Source organism: Echeneis naucrates, chromosome 23 (genome assembly GCF_900963305.1).
Source record: "Echeneis naucrates chromosome 23, fEcheNa1.1, whole genome shotgun sequence".
Lineage (NCBI taxonomy): Eukaryota > Metazoa > Chordata > Actinopteri > Carangiformes > Echeneidae > Echeneis > Echeneis naucrates.
The window spans coordinates 13,959,637-13,987,072 of NC_042533.1; the positions used below are offsets into that span (position 1 = coordinate 13,959,637).

The 27,436-nt window shown below is 40.7% G+C and overlaps 1 protein-coding gene across 3 annotated transcripts; it reads left to right on the forward strand.

Annotated features, from left to right (window-relative positions):
- The first annotated feature begins 598 nt into the window (after window positions 1-598).
- Window positions 599-27,069, forward strand: nap1l1 (nucleosome assembly protein 1-like 1). 3 transcript variants are annotated; one of them, XM_029495281.1, is made up of 15 exons: window positions 599-727; window positions 5,341-5,375; window positions 6,464-6,552; window positions 8,738-8,840; window positions 12,781-12,922; window positions 16,542-16,634; window positions 17,041-17,169; window positions 17,710-17,781; window positions 17,870-18,009; window positions 18,874-19,019; window positions 19,120-19,139; window positions 21,789-21,911; window positions 22,089-22,121; window positions 22,759-22,809; window positions 26,917-27,069. In XM_029495281.1, the coding sequence occupies exons 2-15, from the start codon at window positions 5,359-5,361 to the stop codon at window positions 26,953-26,955; spliced, it is 1,197 nt and encodes a 398-aa protein (XP_029351141.1). In that variant the 5' UTR covers window positions 599-727; window positions 5,341-5,358; the 3' UTR covers window positions 26,956-27,069. The 3 variants fall into 3 exon arrangements, with proteins under 3 accessions (XP_029351141.1, XP_029351142.1, XP_029351143.1); XM_029495282.1 differs by having other exon boundaries at window positions 16,542-16,622; XM_029495283.1 differs by lacking the exons at window positions 599-727; window positions 6,464-6,552; window positions 8,738-8,840 and having other exon boundaries at window positions 5,344-5,375; window positions 16,542-16,622.
- The last annotated feature ends 367 nt before the right edge of the window (window positions 27,070-27,436 follow it).

Below are 27,436 nucleotides of genomic sequence, written 5' to 3' on the forward strand. Positions count from 1 at the left end.
ATATCCAATTACTCATGAAAGTCATAATATGGAGCTGAAAGTTCTAAAAATTCTTAAAAATACATCCCATAAGTAAACTCCACTTCCAAGGCTACCCACGAACCATCAAGCGTGAGTTTTGAGTTAAAATTCGATGATGTATGATTTATCTGATTTAAAAAAAATGTTGCCAAAATTAGGGTTCAAGAAGCCAGAGGAAGTTCAGAGTCTCTTTGCAAACACATTTTAACAGCGGATGACTGAGGATGATAAAGATAGTGATGATGTTATGCCAAGAATGGACACTTTGATGCGGCTGCTGCCGATTATATACATATCAAATTTTAAAAGACCGTAGGTGATTGATTTAAATGGAAATGAAAATGGAAGTGGTCATCACTCCCATTTCCATGGAAGAAGATGGCAAAATAAGATGATGATAATAAGAAAAAGGAAAAAGGTGATGCAGGTGACTACCATAACGATTAGAGAAGATGATGATGGTCCTTCACGCCCCCCCCCCCCCCCCCCCCCCCCCCCTTTTAGGGACAGCCTCACCGCTGCCCCTCCCATGATCAGCGTTGCCCCGGTGACTGCCAGTTTACGTGATGACGTAGGATGTATATGAGCGCAGGCGGCGGGATCTCGCTCCCTTTTACCGCCATCGGAGCGGAGCCTCTTTCTTCCACAGGACCGCTTCACTACGCAGCGCCGTCTAACCTGTCCAGCCTCCGGCCACAGAGCGAAGGTAAGGGACGCCACTAGGAAATGGCCCCGGCGCCAACGCCCAAAACTTGCATGTCGTTTCAGAAGTTCGGTTTTTATTTGCGCTGCTTTGATAAACTGACGACAGAGGGAGACGGCTCCGCTTTGCTAATGCTACCAGTCAAATCAGACAGCGGCGGCGGCAGCCAGCAGCAGCCATTGAGACTGGCTCCACCATGATGTGTGTTAACGTTACACGCGATTAAAATAATAAATAAATAAAATAAAACAACCGTTATCATGTATGTCTGCTCCCCACGGATCGTACAGACAGCCATGACATTGTCAGGAAAAGCATAACGTCGGATGAATCCCGTAACTGTCGGCGTTTTTCGACATTTTGTTGACACGTGTCTCGTATCTTGTAATTTTGGACTTGACCTTATTTTTTTTTTTAATTATTTTTATTTTTTGGAAGATGATACCCGGGGTGGGAGCTGGGAATGGGATTCTGGACTGTAAAGAGGCGGCACTGTGCTGCCGGTGTAGCTGTGTGCGGCCGCCAATCTGAAACAAAAGCTGGTTAAAACATGGTACCGGCGCGTTGGAGACACTTCTCAACTGGCCCACATTCAGGGAGCACGGCGCCGTGTTTGCCGAGGCTGGTCCTCCCACTTGCTCAGCCCGAGTAGTGCGCATCAAGCTAGCAGCACGCAAGCTAGCTGAACTAGCCGGACACACCGAGTCAGCGCTTTGACATGACCGGGAAGGCCGGCTAAAGTTAGCCTTTTAAACTAGCCAAGGGGCCGGCTAGTTTGTGCAGGAGGCCAGTGGGCATCTGCTGCCAGATGACGGATGGTAAACGTTTCAACAGGTTCACTCTCTCGCTTGGGCCCACATGAAGTTGGAAAAAGCAGTCTTTGGCTGCTAGCAGTCAGGCTCACACCCTCGGTTTTTTTGTTAGTCATTGATGGTTTGCTACACTTGAGCATGCAACACGTGGTCGCTGGGCAAGATTATGGGAAAGGCTTGTCCCAGAAAGGAAAAAGTGTGTGAGGTCACTGTTGTACTAAGAAAGAAATCATTTACTTTCTTGTGGCTGTCTGATATTTAGTAGATTTTTTTTTTTTTTTTGGAGGTAGTTTAGATGTCCCCATTTATGTTTCTGGATAACAGTAAGACAGTGGACCAATTATGTCCTGAGCTGTAGTCCTGAAAAATATGATCAGGTATCTCATATTATTGATATCACTTTGACAATCATACTTTGATGTGTCCAAGAGGAGCTGGGATTTATGCTCATGACATAAATAACATGTTGTTTAGAAAAGCCTACATTTGGCCAGATATTTATTGAGCACAGTAAATGGTTATTCATAGACATTGTTGAGCCTGATTTCTCGCAAGAGTAGTTTCTCCACATTGGACTGTCGAGCTGTGGCTATTTTTGTCAAACTTTTAAATAGAAGGCATTGACCCCAACTTGGAAAACTCTGTCATCACATTTTGCTCAGCTTTATTATACATGTCTGTGCTGCTAAGAGCTTTCTGCAGTACTTCCCCTCAATAATTTGACAAATGGAGAGTAACATGATGACTGGGGTGGTAGTTGTCATCTTACCTTAGATATTGCAGTATGACACAAAGCACATGTACAGCTTTTTTTTTTTTTTGGGTCATGCTTATGCATTTATTTACTCTATGCTCTTGCAGAATAAAAGATGGATGCTTTAAAATGTACCACTGTAATAAAAAATGACAATTAAGTTTTCAGTTGAGAAATGGGATGTAATGAAAGGCAGGAATAAACACAATGTTCTCTTTCAGTTATCCCAGAAGGAGACAGAAACAAATTGATCTTCTATGTGAATTTATTCTGGACTCTGTCAGCTCAAGCTATCACATAAACTTTGTTGTTGAATAATTTTGCTTTTTTTGGCCAAATAATCAGGGTTTTTCCTGGTTTAAAATTAGGTGGTGGTGTTGCCGCCTGGTCATGGGCTCACACTTGAACACGTACCTTGCCTTCAACTGGCTCAAGCAAATGTTTTACCTGCAGTCTATTAGTTATATAGTTATAATTAGATGATTAAAACATGACAAGTATTAAAGTATATTTATTATTTTAGTATTTAGTACTTTAGAAAGTACTTTGTTCAACAGTTTGGAACAATAACCCTCAATAATCCACTACTGTTTATTTCGTAATTTTAACGTGTGGGCTACTAGGTTAACTTGGCCAATGTAACTGCAGCAACACTACTGCTTTGTGGTAGCATTTTTGCATCAACCAGCATTTATTTATTTTTTATTGTGCTATCCTTTTTATATATAAAATGTGTTTTATAAATAAGAAAAGTGTGTGTGTGAAATATAGAATATAGACAATATATGAGAATGTATATTTTGAAATTAAAGAAACCATACAATATCAGGTTATAAATTTTAGTCCATAGCACAGCACTAGTCTCAAACATACTGAAAACTCGTTCAGGCAAATCGAGCTTTCAGGTAGTCTTCAGATTCAAAGGTCTGATTGTTCCACCAGGAGGTGTAGTAGAGACATCTTATCTGATATAATAGTGGGGAACTAGGCCTGCTTGATGTGGTCGAAATTGTGAATGATCAGTTTTTGTTAATATTTTATATTCCACTTCCAGAATACAGGAAGAGGCCTGCAATAAGCTTTACAAACTGTAAAGTTTTTCTTATGAAATGTGTTGATTGTGACTTATTTATTTATTTTTTTATCCTTTCCAAGACACCAAGGAGATGAATAATCCAATGATTAATCAACTAACCAATTTGTTGTTAAATTAAGGCAATCAAGCATGTTATATGCAATATATATGAAATGCGGGATACTGAATGCTCCTCAGTTTATAATGGTGAGACAAAACACTTTATGAAAGCAAACCAACCATGAGAGGTCACTGTCACAGTCTCCTGGAAAGAGGGCCCCCTGTCCCAATAGTGGACCCTAGTGGGAACCACACTTGGGGCCCTTTTGAGAGAGGCTACCTGAGAGTGGTGGATCTACTGTTACTGTTCAGTAGACATGATTATCATAGCATAGTTATGTAGAGAAATAAAATAAATGACATTGTTTGTTAACATTCTTGTTCAACTCTTTTTGGGTTTGTTAGTGCCCCTGGCAGCTAAGCATGAAAGTTGCAAAGTGAGACAATGGTTAGCTAGTGCTTAGATCCAGTTGGGGAGGGGTTAGGGTTGGACTCAAACTACCAATTATAAAAATAGTACAGAAGATTCGGATACAAGCTTGATTACATAATATCTGCATTAACAAGTGACCAAATCCTGTGCATTTATAGACGTCATCCTATCAGATGCTCATTTGCCTCAGAGTGTTGCTAGGGCTCATTATTTGAGATTGCCTTCTTTCTGGTACTTGGACCTGGTTTTGGTTTTAGCTCAGACCACCGCACTGTTGATAGGCTAGGTTGAGTGGCGTGATGGGCAGGAGGAATTTAGATGCTGAACATGAATTTCGGCTGAGGCTGCAGGGCTGTGTTACAGCCACCTGAGCTTTTGAGTTGAGTCAGTGAGTGAGTTTGACACTGTAACTTTGAGGTAGTGACCTGTTGTTTGTGTCTTATGGGAATATATTGTCAATGCACCTCTCCCCCTGTCTGCCCCTGTGAAAAGAATGCCATGGTAATCCAGCTCTCTTCAGGAAAGTAGGCTCTGGGAGGGGATGTTGGGTGGTTGAATCCTAGCCAGTGTTGATCCTGCCTGTACTGTGACTGGCACTTCTTTTACAAGCATGTGACCTGACTTGTCCAAAATCAAGGGTGTTTGTTTAATGAAGCACTCTTTGTCCGGTGAAAGCAGGAAATGGTTTGTTTCAAGGCAAGTGATAAGCTGAGAAAAATGTCGTTACCACTACTCAAACCTTTTGGCAAATTAAACTGTGCCCAGATAAGGGCTTTAGTGTACATTGTTTTTTAAAATGTATTGGACACTGTTGAGCAAATATGGACACATGGCTCATGGTATTCTGTTGGAGCTAGGAATAACTTCAGTGAAAACTTGCAGTGTTGAAATGTGAATGTAGACTCAACTTCCAGTGAAAAGTTCAGTTAACTTGGTTTGATCTTTTCATGGGATGCAAGCTGGGAAGTTGTATCTTAAAGCCACTATCTAAATCATCTATAATAAACATCATGCACAGTCCTTGCTTTCCTGAGACACAAGGCTGTATTGCCACATGAGTGTTAAGTATGATTTTTTTTTTTTTTTTTTTTACACTGACATCCATCTATCCAGATGTATCAGCTCATATTCATTATGTGACAGCAATCAAAGTTTCTAATTGTTCCTCTTTACACTTGAACATCCTGTGCCGATTGTGAACACCAGCAACCTGTCTTCAAAGTAGTACAGGTACCACTCAGCGAGGGTTTAGTTGTGTTTTAGTACACTAAAAAGAAAGTTTTCAGCTGTTTTTGACAAACATTTGATTTAACCTCACCTTAGTAGTGCATTAAGAAGCTTCAAATTAGAATATGGAGGGTTTTTTGTTTTTTTTTTGGTACATGTGCTTGGACCTAGATCCAATGACAGTCATATGTTAAGATTATTTTGGTTGTGTCCTACAGTGTTGTGAAGCTAATTATTGTCTCTTCTGTTTTTCAGCATCACTTAAAACTCAAAATGGCAGACATCGACAAGTAAGTACAGACCCTACAGCCCCTCACATCCACCACCGATCTCCCCTTCCTTTTTGATCTGTGGTCCCTAAAGTAAATTCCAGGGAAAGGGGTTTGACTGTTAAAGGGATGCAGCTGCTGTGACATGGGTGATGTGGGTGTGGTCACATGCACAGCATAGTGAAACAGAGAGCAGTGCAGCAGACTGTCCCCAGTCTAAACAGTTGTTTACATCTGTCTGGAGTGTTTACACACAGACAACACACCTCAAAACACTTTGTGATGGATCTGAATATCGGACTAACTGGAGTAACGCTCCAGTAGGAGGTACAATCATGAGGAAGAGTAGTGACACACACAAATTTTCTCTCTCTCGCTCTCTATCTCTCTCCCCTCCATTGACCATTGATTGATTCTTTTTTTTTTTTTTTGACCCTATGCTAAAGAGAGATGGTGGAATTATCAGAGTTTAGCAATGAGCTCCTCTGCACTGCATTCTAAAGGTGGTGTCATGTTTTAGTGCTCGGAAAAGCATTATCTAGGGAAAAAAGGGCCCTAGTTTTGATTATTGCTAGAATTTCAATTGCTAGAATTGCTAACCCTAACCCAGTGATCAAAAGTGAAGAGAATATTTACTGTAGGAAGATTAAGTGCTTCTGCTAACTTTGGAGGTGTAAGCAGGGCTGCCACCTTTCAGGGTGAATTGATAGGATTATTTATAATGATGTTTGAAACTGTGCAGACTCAGTTATTAGTAATGTAGCAATTGTTATGTTTTGTAAAATAACTCTTTCAGCCCAAAATCTAAGTGACTGGAATATTGACATGGTCAATATGCTGATTATTGCTTTATTTATATTGGTTATTGTATAATTTGTTCTATTGGCAAGATTGGTATATCCTGCAGTTGGAATATATAATGAATTGGATACAAATGTGTGTATATATAAAGGGCCACAGGTCAGATGTCAACTCGGGCAGCTGCAGTGAGGTTTGTGGTGAATTTTATTGTTTTCCATCCTGTGTGGCACAGGATGATGCCTAAACATGTCAGAAGTAGTTGTTGGTCTGTGTTGTGCTTCATACTAACCCTGTGTTTCTCTGAGCAGCAAAGACCAGGCTGAGATGGATCCGGCAGATATGGAGGATGTGGAGGAGGTAGAAGAGGAGGAGACTGGTGAAGATGAAAACAGCAAAGGTAAACCTGCCAGGTTTCAGTGTTGTTAATGACCCCACCTTTATATAGGTTAAGTGCTGATGAGTGTTTTGAAGTACATAGCCATGAAGAAGAAATGTGAAATGAGTTACTCCAGTGTATATAATGTTTTTCCAATTGTAGAGTAACAGTGTCAACTCTGTGCCTCTGCCTGGATTTTAAACTGAACACACTTATTTGCATGACATGATTTTGAATTAGAGTTAAGAGCTGGGAGGTACTGATCTGTTTTATTTTAGGATTCGGATTCTGTTTATGCATTCTTTGATGCTCAATAAATGATTCAGACAGCATCTCGTATATTAGCCTACTCCCAGCTCATTGTGGATAGATATAGATGGTAGTTTGCCCTTTTCTATTTATAGCGGGAGTGAAAAGTCTTTTTAAAAGGCAGACTTGAAAGAGGGCTCATTCTAACTCCCCACGACTGATCCGCGACCACACTCTCAGGAAAACGTACATCAGGTTTAGAAGTGCAGGGGAGGTTGCATGAGTAATACACGGTTACAGCTTGCCAACATTAAGATGCAGTGCAGAAACTTATTAAAAAAACTTCACTTTATGCATCAAGGTTGATGTGAGACACAAGCAACAAACTTGGAGTACCCAAAATTCACTTCTGTTCACTAAACAAAAGGTGACAATATGCCTGCTGCCTCCTGTGGTGTAAATCAAATAGCAAGTCATGTCCTTATTTATTTACGCCTGAATTTTGCCTTTTTGAAAATATGGATGCCTAAATGCCATACTTGTGAATAAGGTTCCTGGTATAAAACCCCTGAATGAGATTATGCTCTGACTGGTGTTCGAGGTCTGATCTACCAATGCCATGATCAGCATTTTTTTTCCATTATGTTGTATCAATCCAATTGATTTAAATTAGTCTATTTACTTGTTTGTCAGGGACGTTGTACAATATACTTTAAACTCAGTTGAGCCAAAAGGTTTTGCATTAGATTTCCAATTGCAGTCCCTGTAGAGGCTAAAAAGGTTACATCATGGCAGTAGACTCTCACTGATTTATCCCTAACCCTTTCCCTGCCAAAGTCTGAGTATCCAAACAATATATTGTATTGTGATTATTATTTTTCCCTAGATGAGCATGAGTCTTTTTTTTTTTTTTTTTTTTTCGACTGGCTGCAGTGTCTTGGACAGCTGATCTATTGTAGCTGCTAACTCTTTACAAGCAAAATGCCCAGGAGGTGGCAACATAGAAAAGTGACTTCTAATCTGTTTTAATCGCTTCACCTGCCAGTAGCAATCTGACCAAGCTTTGATAGTTAGAATGTATTGGCCGCTTGAATCTGTCCATCTGTCACCTGGTTTTACAAATGATAAACAGCCTTTATTGCTGACAGTCACCCGTGTGTCTATGCAGCACTTGCAGTATATCATTAATAACCAGATATCATCCAGTCTGCTCCCTTTTATTTATTTGAAAGTATGCAGGAAACAAACACTAAAATAAAGCGAGAAGAGGTTAGCATTGGTCAGGAAGGTTTTAAAAGGAAACAGTTCTTGTACTCTGCACTGTGAAAACACATACTGAGATACAAAATAACGAAATACTGTGCAGTAAACCTCAGGATGACGTAGACACTGCAGCAAGTCAATAGAACTAATCAGAACTTGTGAAAATACAAGTAAAAATGAACCCTCCCATGTTTGCTGTTGTCCTCTGGCACGAGGTTTATAAAGTCTCTGCAGGAAGTACTCCAGGTTGATGTCCCTGTGTCTGAATTAGACACCTGGAATATGTCTAGCTGCTTCACATTTTACTACCAAAATCACTAAAGTGGCATTTCTTTTCATTATTTACTAAACCACTAGGATGGAGAAATAACTGCGATCAACATGACATAATTATCACCATATATCTACATCAGTCTTCTTTATGTCCACCTTTTCTCTTAACTGTCTTTCAATGAATGGGTTCAACTATCTGGTTTTACTGAGTTTAGTTTGACTTCTTGTTTTGCTGTTTATGCATAGTTACATTATTTTGGATGCCTTTGCTTTGTTTTACTTTTTTTATAGCTGCATCTTACATGAGGCTTGGATCGAAAATGCCAAACCATTCTGACATTGTTTGAATGGCTGGTGGAGTAACAATAAATGAAGAATTGATTTGTTTGCCTTCATGTTGCACTTGTGACTCTGTCTTCAGCTCGTCAGCTGACTGTGCAGATGATGCAGAATCCACAGATCCTTGCCGCGCTGCAGGAGAGGCTGGATGGTCTGAACGGCTCGCCATCAGGTTACATGGAGAGGTGAGAGATTAGAGCTCAGAAGACTTTTATTCTCCTTAGCCTGTCTACAGCTGTTAAGAGCAGTATCAGCTGCTGTATATTGAAACAAAAGTTCAGCATCTGTATGGACCCTAAAGTAGGGGCAATGAAGCTGCGTCTAAGGCACCTTGTTAAAGGGACCGTACAGTCTCCATGTAGTCTTTGATTATAAATTAGGCCTTCATTTAGGACCTGATTGAAAATACATAAACACATTGAAAGTATCAAAGTTCTCAGTCCTGTTACAACTGTGTCAAAAGGTAAAACAACAAGCTTTACTGCCGAAGTGGCTGGTTGGATAAATAGGATGATGAGGTACGATTGCGGACATCAGCTTCTCTGCCTGGACTGACTCCATCTTGGACTTTATATACTGGGAACTCCACCTCCACAGCCAATGTCCACCTATCTTGGAAATTGCCTGACCAATTGGCAAGGACAGGAGGAAGCAGCCTCATCGACTATGTAGGCTGAATTCAAGAGACGCACTACGACTAGCCGTCACAAAAAATATACACAAAAAGAACATTATGACACAGTTGTAACAATCCACAGAGAAATGTTTATTTCTATATTCAGAAGCTGAACCTTAAAACCAGCTGTCATGACTTCTGGAACTTTGATGTTAGAACAAAGAAATTATCACCCTCAGCCACATTTCAAATCTAGCCCACCTGGACCCACCATCCAACCTTGTAGAATTTGGTTTCTGAGTGTTGACAGGAAATCTGCCATGTTTACTGGCTCACTAAGAAAGCTATCTGTCAATCAGAAGGGAGGTTGAAGGCTTGCACTACAGGTGTTAAAATAAGGATCTTTAAACTGTTCAAACAGTTCAAAAGGTTAAAACTATTTTTCATCATTATAATATTGGATATACCATGGAACACAAGATCAAGAGATTTTTTTTTTTTAATCCCATTATTTCACACGACCTTTTAATCATGTTAAATACTGCTGCTGTGGGCTATCAGTCATTCTTGAATGGTAGGTGAATGTTTCAGTAATACACACTAATTAGTTTTCCAAGCAGTGAAAGTGATGTGTTGAGTGGAGATGTTTTAATACGAGTCAAGTTCGAGTGAAGTTCAGTCAGACTCATTTATAGCAGCGATATTCCATTAAAACATTAAGCTGCTGGATCCAGAGCCAACAATACAACCTATACAACCTTATGCTGAATGGCTGAGCTTGTACTGAGGCTACAGGCAGGCTCCATTGTGGTGCTGCTTAGTTCCTCTATTGCAAGGAAGCAAAAGGGATGATTGATGCATCTTCAGACATCACTTTGTACATAGTAGCTTCACCTTGAGTTTGTTTGGCTGATTTGAAGGACAACAGTTATTGACTGTTAAATGGAGGCAAAATGGAGTTATTGGAGATTCCTGAATATACTGGCACTTGGCAGCAGGTGGGGATCTCACTCCTCCTGATGAGGAGACCGTTGTTGACTCCAACAACGGTCTCAAAAACTGGAAAAAGACAGCTGTGCATTCATTGAGAACATGAACATGCATAAAGGAAAATGGCTGTTGGCATACACTGTCAGGTCTTACCAAACTGCAGTGACTGGATTGCAAAGCCTTTAAATTGAAATCATGGCCATAGGCTTTATTTTTTTTAAGTTATTTTTTGAGATTGTGGGGCTCTGTGGGCAATTTCATTTACACTGTAAAGTAGACTGCCCAGTCAAAGGTCAAGAAATCCAACATAAAATTTGTCTTGTGGCACAAGCTGCTACTAATGATAATTTAGAAAGTCATTAATTTTGTCTATTGCAGTTTTACTTAGCCAGAAAGTGATTCAGAATTTTGATGCTTCGTATAATGGTGGTGGTCCATCTTTTGGACCCGAGAGCTGAATGCAGCAACTCTATTTGCTAGCATGTTTAAAAAAAATAATAATAATAAAAATAAAAAAAAGTCCAGACCAAAGAGAGTCATACATGACATGTAGTGTGTAGTTGTATGCCTTGGCTACAGAGCTTCACCACCCGCTGCTCCTCTTCTCAGAAAAACCACCAGAAAGCAGCTCTCTGATCAAATTGTCAAATGTTTGGCAGTAACTGAAAAACATAGCAGTTTGGGACCAAATATGTGTTCCCCTGCCAGGAGAGTGCAGACATTTTAATTTACCGTGCTGCAGGAAAACTTCACTCTGCGGCCTAGCTGACACTAGGTCCACTGTCAAACTGAAGACGTGATCGAAACTCAAACTTTGTCACGCTAAAAAGCGACTAATACTTTTTTTTAAACTCATTTGCAGTTTTTATTTAAATTGGCATCTAGTTTCCTGCAAATATTGATGGCAAAATATTAACTTATTAGAAGTTACCGATTTAAGCTTTTTCTGTATCTGGATGATAACAGTAATGAGACCTATTTTGCAAGGGTGCGATTAAAAACAAATAACTGACATGACAACATTAAAACAGAACAATAAAGGATAGATTGAAAACAAATATTCAGGCATATGAGCTGCATCCTGGTAGTGCTCTGTTTACTTTGAAAGTCTGGACTTAAAGTTATCAGTATTTTTATACTAATTTGATGCATTAAGGAAAGTTTGCCTGCTCTCTGCTGTCACACAGTTCATATGGAGTATTTATTTAGACACAACTTACTTACCTTGTATGGATAGTCCAGCTTCCTGTAGCTGCTTGTCATGTGCACAGTTTGAAACTCTTTAACAACCGGCTTGTGAACCAGTTCCACAGTCAAATTATTCATATGCCAAGAAAGCAACTACTTTTGGATACAATAAAATATTCCATCCCTGTCTGTAATTATTGGATGCAAAGAGACAAGAGAAAATCTGTCAGATCATTCCATTCTGAAGTTATGTTGACCTTGATACCTCATCTAAGCTGAAATGACAGCTGGATAATGTTGATGGATTTAATGGTTAAATAGTTTTACTGGCCTATTTTTAATCCCTACAGCTAAAGCAAAACGTGCTCTCCCAAAAAAAAGGAAGGGGGGAAAAAAAAATATAACAAACAATTCAGAGATGCAGGGCCAAAACTACATAAAGAAAGAGGAAAGGCCAGCAACACTTGTGTCCTTCCGAATTGAAGCAGACATGACAGCGGCTGTTGAAACCGGTCTGTGATTGAGTTCCTTGTCCAGTTAAAAAAAAAAAAAATTGAGTTCGGAAGGACACAAGTATTGCTGGCCTTTCCTCTTTTTTTTTTCTTCTTATTTTTAATCCCTCAAATGTGAAAACTTTGCAATTATGAATTAGTTGTCTTTACATTTTTCACTTAAAGTATGGAAAATGGAATCTCTAATCCACTGACCAACTTTAAATGTACCGTTCAGAGCTGCAAAATATCGAGTGAAGATGGTCAGGCATCATGTAAATGATCACTGTAGTCCAGGGCAGAGCACAGATCAGGCCACAAAGCTACCGAGCATAAACCAATAAATCTGTGTACAAATACATAATTTCTTCACCATGCTGTTAAATGAAGCAAGGCTCAATAAAACCTGTTCTTGGCTAGGGCCTCAGTTTGTTTAAAAGGGCACACTTGGAAGGCCACCCTGACTTACTGGGGATCCTCTGGGGAGAGTGCTCCTCTGCAGTCTGCTGCTGTACTAAAGCTCTCAGCAGATTAACTTCAGCAGAAGGGTCCTCTCTGCTACCATTTGCTCCCCATTAAGCACATTTTGTCCTTTTTGTAAATTTAGAAGCCTGGGAAACAAAGGAAATCTTGCTTGCAGAAAAATTGTCTTTTAGATTGCAGATTCCACAATGTGCTGCACAAACATAACAGCAATAGCAGTTTTTTTTTTTTTTTTGGCTTGACTTGTGTTGTATTTAAAATTTACTTGTGACTTGTCTCATGTAGCCGTGTGTGTTGGTGACAGAGTGACAGAGTGAAAGCATTAACAATCTTCTATGCTGTTTGTCATTCACACAGCTTACCGAAGGTTGTAAAGAGACGTGTAAATGCCCTGAAGAACCTACAGGTCAAATGTGCCCACATCGAGGCGAAGTTCTACGAAGAAGTTCATGAACTGGAGAGAAAGTATGCAGCCCTCTACCAGCCCCTCTTTGACAAAGTATGCTATCTATGCATGTTTTTTAATCATGAATATTGCTGCTGCTGTATTATTTTCATGCCCTTTTCTATTTGTGGCTTAGGAGGTAGAGTGGCTCAACAAAAGTGTTGTGAATTCCTCCTCTTGTCGTTAGGCAATATACTGAGCGAATGGGTGACTGTCATATGTAAAATGCCTCAAATTGTCGCGAAAACACTTTCTACTGGTCAAATCTTCAGTAAGATCTGTTTCTGGCTTTTGTCAGCTATAAAAGGTATAAATCGCCTTTCAGGCCTTGGTCAAATATCTCTGCAATTGCCATGAGTATTTATTGACATCCATAAGCATTGGAACATGTACCTGGAGATGAGATTCAACTTGCACTATACTATACAACGTTCACTATACCTTTCCGCAAATAGATGAGCTAGTCCTGTAGCTCATAAATATTTCAGTTGGAAAGGAAGCGTTTCTGAGCTGTTGAAAGCAGATGAGCCATCAGAGAAGTTGGTCAAGTTAAAGATGAATTTAAGGTAAATCTGACAGTGGTTACAGAAGCAGTTTTCATACTTGTTCTGGGCCACATGACTCAGCAGAATCTAGTGTTGAGTATGACAGGCTTGATGTTCTCCATGCATGACTAGAGCTGTGCAGTATGACCAAAATTCTATATTATATTTTTACAGAATTACTCTTGATTTCACGGTATAACTTTTTTTTTTTCTTCTCCCCCCAAATGCATGATTCAGTGTTGACCACATATTCCACCGATTGAGAGGTGATTTACTACATATTGGCTAAGAATAGCCTATTCCAATCCATGGTCATAACTATCGTGCACAGGCCCGGAGTGGCTAATTGGGAGAACCGGGACAATTCCCGGTAGGCCAGTCTGATGTTTTGGCCTCAAGGGCCACTTACTTTTATTTATTTTATGACACTGGGTACTGGGTTGAAATATCACGCATGCCGCTCCTACCGACCCTGGGCCACCTCCTCTGGCAACTCTTTTATTTATTTACAGTCGCGCACATAACCATGGGAATGTAACATGTCCGTGCGCGTGCACACCATGGATGTTTAAAGAGCACACAGGGAGCATGCCAGGATCTCAAGTGGGCCGGTCTGAGGCATGAAACTCCAGGGCTGAAAGAGTCCCACTCTGGCCCTGATTGTGCACAAGTATTAATAGCCTACAGGTTTGCACAGCCCCACAAAGTGCTGTCCGTTTGTCTGTCCTTTAGCTTTGCCGGTTTTACCTGATGGTGTGGAAGGTGCAGATTTTAGTTTCATAGCTACATGTATGATGTTTATAGCCAAAAAAAAGGTGTGAAAATCAGTTTAGTATTCAACAAGTTATGATTTATTAAGTGCACTGACAGTTAATTGCGCCTGCCACACAAATTACACTGAGTGGAATGGGTGACCGGTCCAAGAGGGCGGCCCCACGGCTTGTCAGCACAAATAGGCAGTAGCAGTCGATGCGGCATCTACTCTTTATATCTATAGTGCTGTGAAAAAGTATTTGCCCCCTTACCGATTTCTTACTTTTTTTTTTTTTGCACTTTTGTCACTCTTGGCCATGTCAGATCAAGCAAACTTAAATATAACTTTATAAGATAACTCACAAGTAAACGCAAAATGCAGTTTTAAATCCCAAATTTATTTATTACGGGAAAAAGCCATCTGAGCCTACATGGCCCATGTGAAAAAGTAATTGCCCCCTAAACCTAATAACTGGTTGAACCACCCTTAGCAGCAGCAACTGCAGTCACGCGTTTGCGATAACTGACGAGTCTTTCACATTGCTGTGGGGGAAATTTGGCCCACTCTTCTTTGCAGAATTGTTTTAAATCAGCCACATTGGAGGGTTTGACAATGAACCACCTTTTTAAAAGGTCATGCCACAGCTTCTCAATTGTGTTCAGGTTTGGACTTTGACTAGCCCCCCCCCCCCCATACATATATTCTGAAGTGGACTTGCTGGGGTGCTTTGGATCATTGTCCTGCTGCAGAACCCAAGTACGCTTCAGGTTGAGGTAAAAAATTATGGCTGGACATTATCCTTCAGGATTTGTTGGTAGAGAGCAGACTTCATGGCTCCTTCAATCACAGCAAGTCATCCAGATCCTGAAGCAACAGAGCAGCCCCAAACCATGACACTACCACCACCATGTTTCATTGTTGTCATGATATTCTTTTTAAATTGAAGGCTGTGTTCATTTTACGCCAGATGTAACAGGATGCACTCCTTCTAAATAGTTGGACTTTTGTTTCATCAGTCCACAGAATTTTTTTCCAAAAGCTTTGGGGGTCATCAAGATGTTTTTTGGCAAAAGTAAGACAAGCCTTTGTGTTTTTGTTTTGTTTTTTGTTTTTGTCCCCCCCCCAAAAGCAGTGGATTTCGCCCTGCCATGCGTCATATTTTTGCCTAGTCTCTTTTCTTGTGGTTGAGTCATGAACACTGACCTTTACTGAGACAAGTGAGGCTTGCGGTAGTTTAGATGTTCTGGGTTCCTTTGTGACCTCTTCGATCAGTCGTCCCTGTGCTCTTGGGGCAATTTTTGTAGGCTGGCCACTCCTGGTTCACCACTGTACCATGCTTTCTCCATTTGTGGATAATGACTCTCACCGTGGTTCGCTGGAGTCCCAAAGATCTAGAAATGGCTTTTGTAACCTTTTCCAGACTGAGACATGTCAATGACTTTTCTTCATCTTCATCTGCTCCTGAATTTCTTTGGTTCACGGCATGATGTCTTGGGTTCAATATGGCCTACTTCACCTTGTCAGATAGGCTCTATTTAAGTGATCTCTTGATTTGAAAGGACTGGCAGCAATCAGGCCTGGGTGTGGCTATGAAATTGCACTCAGCTTTCCACAATAATATGATTAATCACAGATACCTCATCATTTAACAAGGGGGGCAATTAATTTTCACACAGGATCGTGTAGGTTTGGATAGTATTTTTCTCTGAACAAATAAAATCGCAAACTGTATTTTATGTTTACTTGGCTTATCTTTGTTTAATATTTAAATTTGATCTGAGTGTGACACACATGCAAAAAGGTAAGAAATCAGGAAGAGGGCAAATACTTTTTCACAGCACAGTATGACCACCATGCTCAGCAACTCCACTATTATTTCTGCTCTGTTCAATTTTGAGTGGCGCATGTAAATGGTCCGCTGTGAAACTATTTACCAATGCGCTGCTTTCTGGACATGTTTAGGCCATTTAAACTTGTGTTGCCAGTATATGAAAAATTAATGTAACAAATATAAAAACCGGTTTTCGGTATGAACCGGTTGTATACAGCCCAGCCCTATGTGGTGCTTGGTCATCTAATGAGGTCGATCCTGGTCGCTGTGAGGAGCCAGCTTGCATGTTTCCCAGGTGCCTGTTGCCCTTTTTAAAGCATTAAATATGTTTATATGTAAACAAACATTGGGTGTAAGCAAGTGCTTTAACACAAATGGCTTATTATCCTGTTTCTCCTCCAGTGAAAGTACCAAGACAGAAACAGAGAAAAATGTATACCTTTTCATTGTTGTGCTGCTTTTCACTAACAGTCAGATCAAGGATAATGAAGTATAATGCTTAATTGAGAGTTACAACTCAACCTTGTTCCATATCCTCCACAGAGAAGTGACATAGTGAAAGCAGCCTATGAACCCACAGATGAGGAATGTGAATGGAAGGCAGATGAGGAGGAAGAGCTGACAGTAAGTAAGCAGGTACAGGTGACGTATACACCTGCATGCTTTGTCTGACTGATCATTTTCTTATTTCCCCCAATATTTCATACCTTTGTATTACAGCCTCACCCATAACTAGATAATTTTCTCGAATTGGGAACACTGTATTTTTTTGAACGCCGCTAACAATAAATGACAATCACAACAACCATACAATGCAATCACTGCCCCTAAATTGACGAAATCAGTGTAGTGATCTGTTGCAAGCTAGTTTTTTTTTTTTTTTTTTTTTTTTTTTTCTCCTTCCTTTTTTTTTTTTAATCTAATCCCCAGAGATGCATGCTGTGTGTGTGGGTGAAGGTGGTGAGAAGCTTTTGCAATATGTGAAAAGAGAAAATGGCTGAGCAAAGCCTTGTTTTGAAGAGAGAATTTCTTCTTCCACTAGGATGAAATGAAGGAGAAGGCTAAGCTAGAGGAGGAGAAGAAGGACGAAGAGAAGGAAGACCCCAAAGGCATCCCTGAGTTCTGGTTAACTGTTTTCAAAAATGTGGACCTGCTCAGTGATATGTTGCAGGTACGTCTGTCCAGACAGCTCCTGGAGAGGCAGAGAAAATGGGTCACACAATTTTTGATTAACACAATAAGACAAATAAGGGTTTGGTTCCCCCTGCTGGTGAATTTATGTAGAGCAGCTGATGAAGAGGTGGATTATGGTTGTATTTATTGGGGCTGTCATATTCTTACATTTTTATTTTTTTTTTTCTGATTAATAAAAGCTACCCAGTGATTATTGTGACAAATTCTCTGTATATTATTTGGAACAAAAAGATAAATGACAGGAGGTGGACATGTGTAAAACTTGTTTATTTGACAAATCCAAATGAAGAACCATCGCGCTTTTTTTTTTTTTTTAACTAAATATAGGGTGGATAGATTGAAACTTCTAATTTTTCTGGTCGTATTAACATGTAAAGCAGTTGTTACCATTGTTTACACATGTTAACACTGACAGCCCCAGTATTTATCTATGTTATGTATCATCAGCTGTGTGTTAAAGCAAAAAATGTAGTTGCACTTCTTTGCGTTGTGACCTTTGGATGTTTCTCTTCCGCAGGAACATGACGAGCCCATCCTTAAACATTTACAAGATATCAAAGTAAAGTTCTCAGATCCAGGGCAGCCCATGGTGAGTCAGCTGGCATGCATCGATTTGTCACTCAGCCAGTTTAACAAACTAACTGTACGTAATCATAATCTCTCTGACTCATCTGTAGAGCTTCACGTTAGAGTTCCACTTTGAGCCCAACGACTTCTTCACAAATACAGTGTTGGTGAAAACGTACAAGATGAGGTCAGAGCCCGATGAGAATGACCCCTTCTCTTTTGATGGACCAGAGATCATGTGCTGCACAGGGTGAGTCTGACACTAACATTCACAGTTTTAGTGCTCAGTGAACTTGTTAACCTTCTTCAGCCAAACTCAGTGTATACTCTTCAAATATTGTACTCTAGAGTGTTTCAGGTTTGCCAAGGTTTGATCTGGATTCACACAGCTTTTGCTCCTTAAATTTGAGAATCAGTCTGCTTTGGACACAGTTTGATCAATAAACTTGTGAATGTTTATGTAAGACTTGGATCAGTGCGACCTTTTGAATAGATTTACTTCGTTATCAATTAATTCACATGGATTGATGGGCAAGACCCTCTTTGGCTGTGACATCACCTACTGGTAGCAATAGGTTTGAGCTATGTACAAACTTAATTCCTATTGGCTCCATTAGGTGATGTCACATGTCAGTCATTCTTTGAGTGACATTAAGCTGAGGTTGTACTGACTCTGAATCTGTGCAGACTTGGAAAAATTTTAATGACAATTTTATTGGGGGGGCAGAAGACATGAAAAAGTATAAATGATGGTCTAAAAGTGTTGGTCCTTTTTAATACCTGAGACTTAAGGTATTCCTCAGCATCTGAAGCAGATATGAAATCAAATCCACCCAAGAATTTAAACCTGTATTCTCACCCCCCCCCCCCCCCCCCCCCCCCCCCCCCAAACCCCCAGGGTTAGGGTTACCCTAACCCCCCCCATAGTGACCATCACAACACTCAACATTGTCTATCTTCCTCTCCTCTCTGAATCACTCCAAAGTGGACACAAACAGCCTCTCCAGTCACACTCCCAAAATAAATCCCAAAATGTTATTTAGATTTGACATTTTAAAGTGTTGGATATTGATGTAGCTCATTATCGCTGTCACCTCTTCATGTTTCACCACAGCTGCACGATTGAATGGACAAAGGGCAAGAATGTCACGTTGAAAACCATTAAGAAGAAACAAAAGCACAAGGGCCGTGGCACAGTCAGGACGGTCACTAAAACGGTCCCCAACGACTCCTTCTTCAACTTCTTCACCCCTCCAGAGGGTAAGAGAGAGAGCGCAGAAATATCAGAAGACGTTTTGTTCTACCTATACTACATTGGTTGTATGCCAAAATAAACTTTATATGTTCCTCTTGTTTACAGTCCCAGAAAATGGAGATCTGGTAAGTCATTGAGTTTTATTGCTTGAACATTTTATATATCTATTACCTGACACTGTATAGTGGCTTCACAAAGTCTTCAGCTTGTCTTGTCCTAAAATAAGTCTTTAATTTATGTACACTAATTTTAGGACCATTGGTGGTAATTGCAGTGTCTGTGGTTTGACTCCAGCCAGGGCCCATGCGACAGGCCATTCCCGTCTCTTGCCTCATTTCCTGGCATAAGTAATAAAGTAAATTTTAAAATAATAAATAATTACAAATTTTGAGATGCATACATGCCATCATGCTGCATCTATGCTATGACTATGAGAAGCTTATGTCTCATGATAATCTTTGTAATATTTCTACTCCCTGATGAGTCTATTTGAGGTAACTTCAGGTGATTGGACATGATGTTAAAAGACACGCTTATTGAAGTTTTCACAGCTGACAATGTAAATCTTAGCAAAAATTTACCCATGAGGTGGAAATCTGGCAATCCTGTGTTGAGATGGAGAATATGGGACAACCACCACTGCAGCTCTCTGCTGAACTGGGCTTTGTGAATGTCCAGACAAAGCTAACCACAACAAACATCAAATCCCTGTATGTCTTTGGTACACCCCAAAGACAGGGTACCACAAACTCAGAAAAACAACCTGGTATATGCAGTCCAGTGCAGTGAAGAATGCAAAGACCTATACACGTGCTCCAGTATCATAAGCCCTTGTGAGAAGATCATCTGTGATCCGACACTAAGGTCGAGATCACCCAGCATCCCTTTGCAGAACTTCATCCGGGAGCACTGAGTGACGCGATCGTGGGCTCAACTGCTGGCATGCAATCCAGGCCAACTCTTGCTGCGTCGTATATGGCTGCCAGGGTCCACCCATCTGTAGATAGGCCTGTAACTCCATCATAGTCCAATCAGTGGGGAATAGCAAAGGCAGTGGGGGCCAGCCTGCGCCTGAAGAAGGCACTTGCTGGTGTTGCTTCTGCCTGCTGCGGTACATCCATGTGCAGCGCATGATAGCATGCATGGAGCTGTCCTCCATATTGGCCACTGAACTCAGAACCAAGGAGTGGGAACCCTGCTCAAATGCTTGGGAACCCCCATCTCTTGGATCTTCCCCATAATCATGAAAGTGGGTAGCCGAAGCTGCCAGGGAGAGCGCATCTTCCTCTGGTATCAGCACCGGCATTGGAGGAGAGGGGACTACACAGTCTTGCAAGGGGGCATCAGGCTGGTGAGCCCCGACCATGAACCTCATCTGTTCAACACTTAGTGTCTCAGACAGTCTGGGGGTGACTGGCCCGATGGGGGGAGGTCACCTCCATCCTCTGGATATTTCACCTCTGCCAGTCTTGCACCCCTCACCGCCTGAGGTAAGTAGCTGAAGTTCATGCTGGGATTGTTGGAGAGTGCATCCCACAGGTGCTCAGGGCCAAGGCACGTGGGGCAGAGGTCGTGGCCATCCTGCAGCTGTAGAGGAGCCTCACAAGAAGTGCAATTGGAGTCATCCATCGTGGGGGCTCCAAGATGTCTTAGATGCTCCTGCTTGCTATCCTATAGGGACCTTGAGCTAGGGGAAGGGGGTGCGTATGCCTCCTGCACCAGGCAATGAACCCAGCAAAGATCAGCGACCACTCCTTGGACAACCTGAGCACAAATGCTATGGACAGGCCAAGTTTGGGAACCGTATGCTGGACGAAGGGAGTGCGTACACTTCCTATACCGGCAGAAGCCCAATGACAAATAAATCAGCAGCACAAGCGAATATAACAAAAAGCAACCACTGCACTGTGGCCCTTACCCTAATTGTGGTTCTCAAGCCTAATTAATACACAACACTAATTAGCGCAGACATTACAGTTAACAAAAAATGAAACGTATGCTGGGGGAGATGGCGCCCATGCCCCCTGTACCAACAGAGGTTGACAAACCACACTCACCCGCTGATGAAACTATAAGCTGCCGCTAACAAAGAATCCACGTTGGGCACCGGGACGCGCTCACGCAACCCACCAGCAAAAGTAAGCGAGCAAAGAATGTCAGCTCGAACAACTAAATTATGTTGAACGATTCGCGAATGTCATCGAATTGTCACCGGCAAGTAGTTCAGCAAAACAAAGTAAACGGTTGACTGCAAAGAACTAAGAATATACTCACCTTGTCCCGGGAGGGAAAGGAGGACACTACCTTCCCAAGCAAACTGTGCACAAAAAGAAAAAAAGGAAACGATCCTCTGGTGACACCAGAAGATATGGTCTCCTCCGGGTCATCCAGAAGCACCGCCTCTGGTGGTCAGCAGGGATGCAATACAACCACACTCATATTAACCAATATGGCTGATCTAGGGTGCTTCATATGCTGATAGAACATATCTAACATTTTCTGATAGCGCCTGTTTCCCTCCCCTTTCATTTGTAATTCAGTGACTTAATTTGCTAAAGCATAATTATAATCCAACAAAGCACCCTGCCAGATAATGTTTATTTTCTCCCTTGCATCATTGTAAAGAGTGAAGTAGATTGAAATAAAGCCAGAGGTATTGGTTAATCTTGGAGCATGTAGTGATTAATTCATTAAACCTAACAGTCTTATGTAGCATGTCACCAATTGATCCTGAGTACCAAAGGTTGTATTCAAGTTCATATCTCTCTCTTCAGGATGAGGACACAGAGGCCGTTCTGGCTGCTGACTTTGAAATTGGCCACTTCATCCGTGAGCGCATAGTACCACGGGCTGTGCTTTACTTCACAGGAGAGGCCATCGAGGATGACGATGATGATGTGAGACTAGTGACTAATCTAAAATTTGTCTCATTTAGAATTGACTGTACATTGATGCTTTAATTAAAATAATCGTGATCAGGCTTAGTGGTTGGATGCTCTCCACCTTGAATGATACTTTTTTGAGGAACAAACAGAAAGTTGTGCATGTTTTTAATGCCCATGTTTGTTTTACAGTATGATGAAGAGGGGGAAGAAGCGGACGATGAGGTGAGATTATTTAGGACCCTTTGGTCAACTGATGTGTGAAAATAATGTTACCTGATAACTGTAAAAATCTGCAACTCCTGAGTACAAAGTCGGGCAAGTTGGGCTGAGCACATGTAAATGGAGAAATTAATTGAGAATTTACAAATAGTGGATGTGTTGATGTCATTAATATGAAAATGCCGCAAAACCAAAAGAGTACAAACACCTTAGGATAGAGAAGGTCTATTTACGCAAAACACCAAAATGTCATTTTCAGAAACCTGGCAATCGGAGCCAGTGATGTGATGATCAGACAGTTCACAAAAAGGCAGGAGGCTAAATTTGTGGTCAAAATATAAGCAAAACCTATTTCTCCCTCTCTCTGGATAGATAGAGAGACACACTCACACTCAGGTGCCTATTCTCGGCTAAGAGTGCTTCTAGTAGAACTGTACAGAAATCTATCCAAATCATACAGACTACAAGCAGGAGGAAAAAGAACAATGGCAAGGCGAGAAAGAAAAGGTCATCATTCCAGCCAGTTGATGCTCTGATTTTCTTGACAATGTCCAGGGTTTAAATGAGGAAACTATGAAAAGATGCTATTGTAGTTGTGTTGAGGAACCAATAGACTGAGGCTTCTGTGTGCTCTGTTCAGGAAGGTGAGGAGGAGGCTGATGAGGAGAATGACCCTGACTATGATCCCAAGGTGAGAGCACCCCTCCTAACACACATACACCCTCCCTCTAAAGATCTGTAGTGTCCTGAGAAAGACCTTAGTCAGCTGTTCTCAACTTTGTTGGCTCAGGCTCGACTCACACTGGAAGCCATGTGTGACTGCGGTGATCTCAGAATCATTGACAGTTCACAAGCAGATTTCTTATTTATTTTTTTACAGAAATATTTTGATTTGACCATCCAGTGCTCCCTGGGTGTCCTGAGCTGCAGGACGAGAACAGCTGCCCTAAATTGACTTATCAGATTTCAACATACAGAATACATACTGTCAAATGCATCTCATTTTGCACAAGTTTTTTTCGTTTGCTTCAGCTTTTATTTTGTTGTGAATTTAATTTGGCTTGCAGACTAAGGCAGAAAAAATATTTTTTCCCCTTTGTTCACTGTTGTCTTTACTGACTAGTGATAAATACAAGGTTAGGATCTTAAGTCTGGCTGTTGCATGTTGTTAATAAAACCTACAAAACTGAAACATAAAGACGATGACACCAGTGTACAGTAATACTGGGGTCTTAATAAGATATATCTATTTGTCTGAGAGCCTTTCGTGAAGGTCTAGTTGATTTGAAAATGCACACACAAAGAAGTGAAAACCTGCAGAGACTTAGAGTAATGCTACAAGAGATCCCAGCTCATTTTGTTTAGGCTCTGTTTATTTATTGATTTTCTGCATGGCTGCTTCCCTGATGGAGCTAATTTAGCTGTGAACCTATGAATAAGCAGAGTCTACAGAACAAAAGCGGAACAAACTCAAATTGCTCCAGCTCCAGTACGAAGCGTGAATAGTTCTTGATACGTAATGTGTTGAAAATGTAGCACCTCGGTGTACTGCTATACATTTCCTGTGAAGTTTTTGGAGGTTATATTTGAAAAGATAATTCCACACTCTCTGCTTCATGGTTGATAGCTGAGCTGAGGTGATTTGATTTGGGGTCGGGTGAGATACACAACTGTAGTCAGTGTGTTTCTGTGATTTACTGCAAAAGATTTAGATTAGCTCAGGTTTAGAGAAACAGCAGGAGCAGCACCTCGGAGGCCGAGTCAGGATTTGTCAACTGGAATGTTTGGAAAATGTATGTTTTTTAGGAAAAGTAAAATAATTAAATAAATAAATAAATAAATTAAATACATACACACACTATTTGATTTTCCTTTCAAAATGTCTAACAGAGTTATAACACCAATAATTAGCTCTTCTGATAGGAGAAACATGAAGTAAGAGACTGGGTGATCTGTCCAGTTAGGTCTCTTACTTTATCAGGTCCATTATTTCACAGATCCAGACATTTGACTCACTGTTGTGCATAGGAATGGAGTAGATGAGTAGGTGGAAAAAATTGTAGTTCCAAAAGAATGGGCTGAGCCCCCTGAGCTTTTATTTATTTTAAGCAGTTAGGTTTGTGCAGAGGTTGCCGTCTCCAGCTCCCCACTCAGGTTCTCAGCTGGTACTATTCCTGCTTCTCTAAACTGGAGCTGATCACAATCCACTCTTAATAATTTTTTTTTTTTTAATAAATGCTCACACAACCTCATCGAATAACCTGAAGTACAATCAACTAACAAGCGTGACTTGATTTATTTGGTTCAGACACTTCAGCAATTTTCAAGTTGGATATTACATAATATGAACCAGCATGACCTCTGCTTCTTCTTTGCTAAACAAAGTCTTTGACATTCTGTATTCTGCTAGTTTTCCTTTTTTCTTTTTTTTTATTTTTTCCCCCTCCTATTCATTAATGTTTCTTCATCTCCGGTCACTTTGGCATCTTTTGTCAGCTACTCTTTAAATTTTTCCTCACTAGGTTTAAGTGGTGACAGTAGAAAAATAACCCTATCCTGGTAGGTAAAGCTTGTGAATTGTCAGCTTACTACCATCACACCCCCACCCGCCACCTCCCGCCTCCTTCAGTTTTGGTTTCCCTTTCCTTTTCCTACAGTTTTGTCCATCCATCTCTCTGCACCCCCCCTCCCACCCATGAGCATCCTGTCCTATGCCGCCGTGCTGCAACCTCCTGATTTACTAACCTGCTGGTTTGTTGGTTTTTTTGAAGTTTAACCCATATTGAGCTCTGCATTTGCACCTGTATCATTTCTGTATGTTGAAGATAGTCCAGCCTCCCCCCTTCTCTTTTTTTATTTATTTTTTTTTTCCTCTCTCATGTTGAGCTGATTTCCAGCTAGTTTTGAGTTTGTCAGAATGGGGGGTTGTCTGCCATTAGTTCTGTGCTTTATTTGTGGATGTTTGTTTTTTATCCATCAACATGTCTTTGGTCCATTCGTTCATGGTTTTATCCTCTTTTCTCATTCACATTACTTCTGTTCAGCTGCTTTTTTGCCCTATAGAATTTTAAATTTGAGCTATGATTGGGGATGTGATTTAACCAACAATTAAGTTTTCATTAATGTGAAATGCAAAAAACATCTTTAATGGCTCTGGGCCTGGCATCATTGTCAGCAATAGCTTTTTTTTTTTTTTTTTTCTTTTTCTTTCTCCCCAAGATGTTTCCCTTTAGCCGAGGGGAAAAAAAAACAAAAAAAAAACAACAGGGCTCTAAATTCAACAGATGTGGACATAACTTCAGAAAATGTAGTATATCTGATGTGCTGTCACACAAAAGACAGAATTTCAAGATTCAGACCTTCAAAAGTCAGGTAAAGGCCAAGTTGATTGCACAATGGCTAAAATGACCTTGCATGGTGCCATCAGTGTGGCACCAGGCCATGCAGAGCAGCTTGAACAGCTGCAGTGTGCCATCACCTCCAGAAGTGTCTGTGCAGAAAGGACACTCTGCCTCAACTATGATGGATCCTAGTTATCATTATGTGCAATTTTCATCTAAAATGTTATCCTTTTGTTTTTGGCTGCTAATTAATCAGTGCACAGGCTCATGTAATGTAGGAAGTTTTTACATCCATCACATTGTAGCAGCAACACAAGAAATGAGCACAGATGACAGGTCACGGTCCCAAAGCTCCTGTTTTATTCATATAGCCCAATATCACCAGAAAAACTCTAAATAGCCTGCACAAACCTTTGTGATTTCTATTGCTAGAGATGCAGCCAATACATTGACCAGTTTCTATATTATCATTGGACTTTGTTTTCTTGTTTTTCAGCCAAGAGCTGATTAGTTTTTTGTCTGTAGAATAATTTGTGTGTTAAAATCAAGTGCTGCTTGTGGGGATAAAATTGTGTAGATTTTCTTCTTGTTGCTCTTTATGCAAGTTGGAACCAACCACACACTTGATCCATCAACAAGAAAATATGACTGGAAAACATTTTCTCTCAGAATCTAGTAAAAAAAACAAAACAAAAAAACAAACAAACTGTAGTCTTTATTATTATTATATTACCATGTGCAGTATTTTCACTGCTTGCTCTCCATGCTGAACATGCCCAGGGAGCCCCCTGGTGGTTCAGCAGCCTCATTTTGTGTTAATTATCTATTATAAGGCCCCGAAGGTTTAAGGTGTAAATCACATTTCTGCTGACTCTTTTGCCAGGGACCATTAAGCAGATTTCCAGTCTGCTTTCACAAGGAAAAACCCCGCAGTCCAATTATTTTAGGGGCATTTCCTGCATTAGCAATAGTTGAAAGGTGACAAAACGTCATGGCTAGAGGTAGAATTTCCCTGTAGGGATTAGGGATTTAACAGCGACAGTGCTTTTGTCGTTGGCCTCCTTATCCTTCAGTCATTGGGGATACTTTGCACACATTCTCTGTCTTTGTACCCGCAAGCTGCAGACATAGCATTTCTACAAAGCGATGGGTCCCTTTAGAGGAAGGATGTTGATCCAAAACATTGACGTAGTCATATCACTGGATGTGCTACTAAAGCAAACCATAGTGGTCATAATGTTTGAATGTGTCAGTCTCACATTCGTGTCTGTGACTTGTCTTGTTTTAGCTGTGTTTGCAAGTTGGGAAGTAAAACTTGGCTGACTATTAGAACTTGTTAAATGTCTTGAAATGGCTTAGCTGTGTGTTGATCGGTGTGTGGGTGTGGCTGTCTGTCTGGATGATTGTCGTAACAATCCCCCCTCCCCTTTCCTCCCTGTCCCTGTGATTTCTTACAGAAGGATGCAACCCCCCCAGCTGAGTGCAAGCAGCAGTGAAGCCTGGCCTGGCTGCCTTGAGGATCAACTGCACTGTAATGGCTTATCAAATACAACAAAACAAAAAAAATATATAAAAATTGAGGAAAAAAAAAAAAAAAAAAAAAAAAAAAAGTTAACTACCGCCTTATAATGTTTTGTATTTTTCTTGGTAGAGAATTTGAAGAAAAAAAGGTTTCAAGATTTTTGTTACAAAAAAACTCATGGTAATATACTGGGAGCTGAGAGGCTCAATATACATAGTATTTTACTAGACCTGTTTTTTCCTTCTCTTCCTCCTTCTCTGTAAAATAGATAGAATACAGGAAAAATCTCCCTCAAAAAGCATGAATGTGTTTCTTCACTGCTAAACTAGTTTGGGTTCTTGTGAAGTCTTTTGTTGTATTTGCTCTTGGACAACAGCTGTGGTTTAGACTGCATCACGGTGACGTCAAGTTTATAAATAACCACCCCACTATCACCATCACCACTTCTACCATAA

Excerpts from the sequence above, each read along its gene's own strand:
- nap1l1 (XM_029495281.1), top strand. Across the intron at positions 12,923-16,541 it reads ACCAGCCCCTCTTTGACAAA|AGAAGTGACATAGTGAAAGC; the intron begins GTATGCTATCTA and ends TATCCTCCACAG. Across the intron at positions 18,010-18,873 it reads GAGATCATGTGCTGCACAGG|CTGCACGATTGAATGGACAA; the intron begins GTGAGTCTGACA and ends GTTTCACCACAG.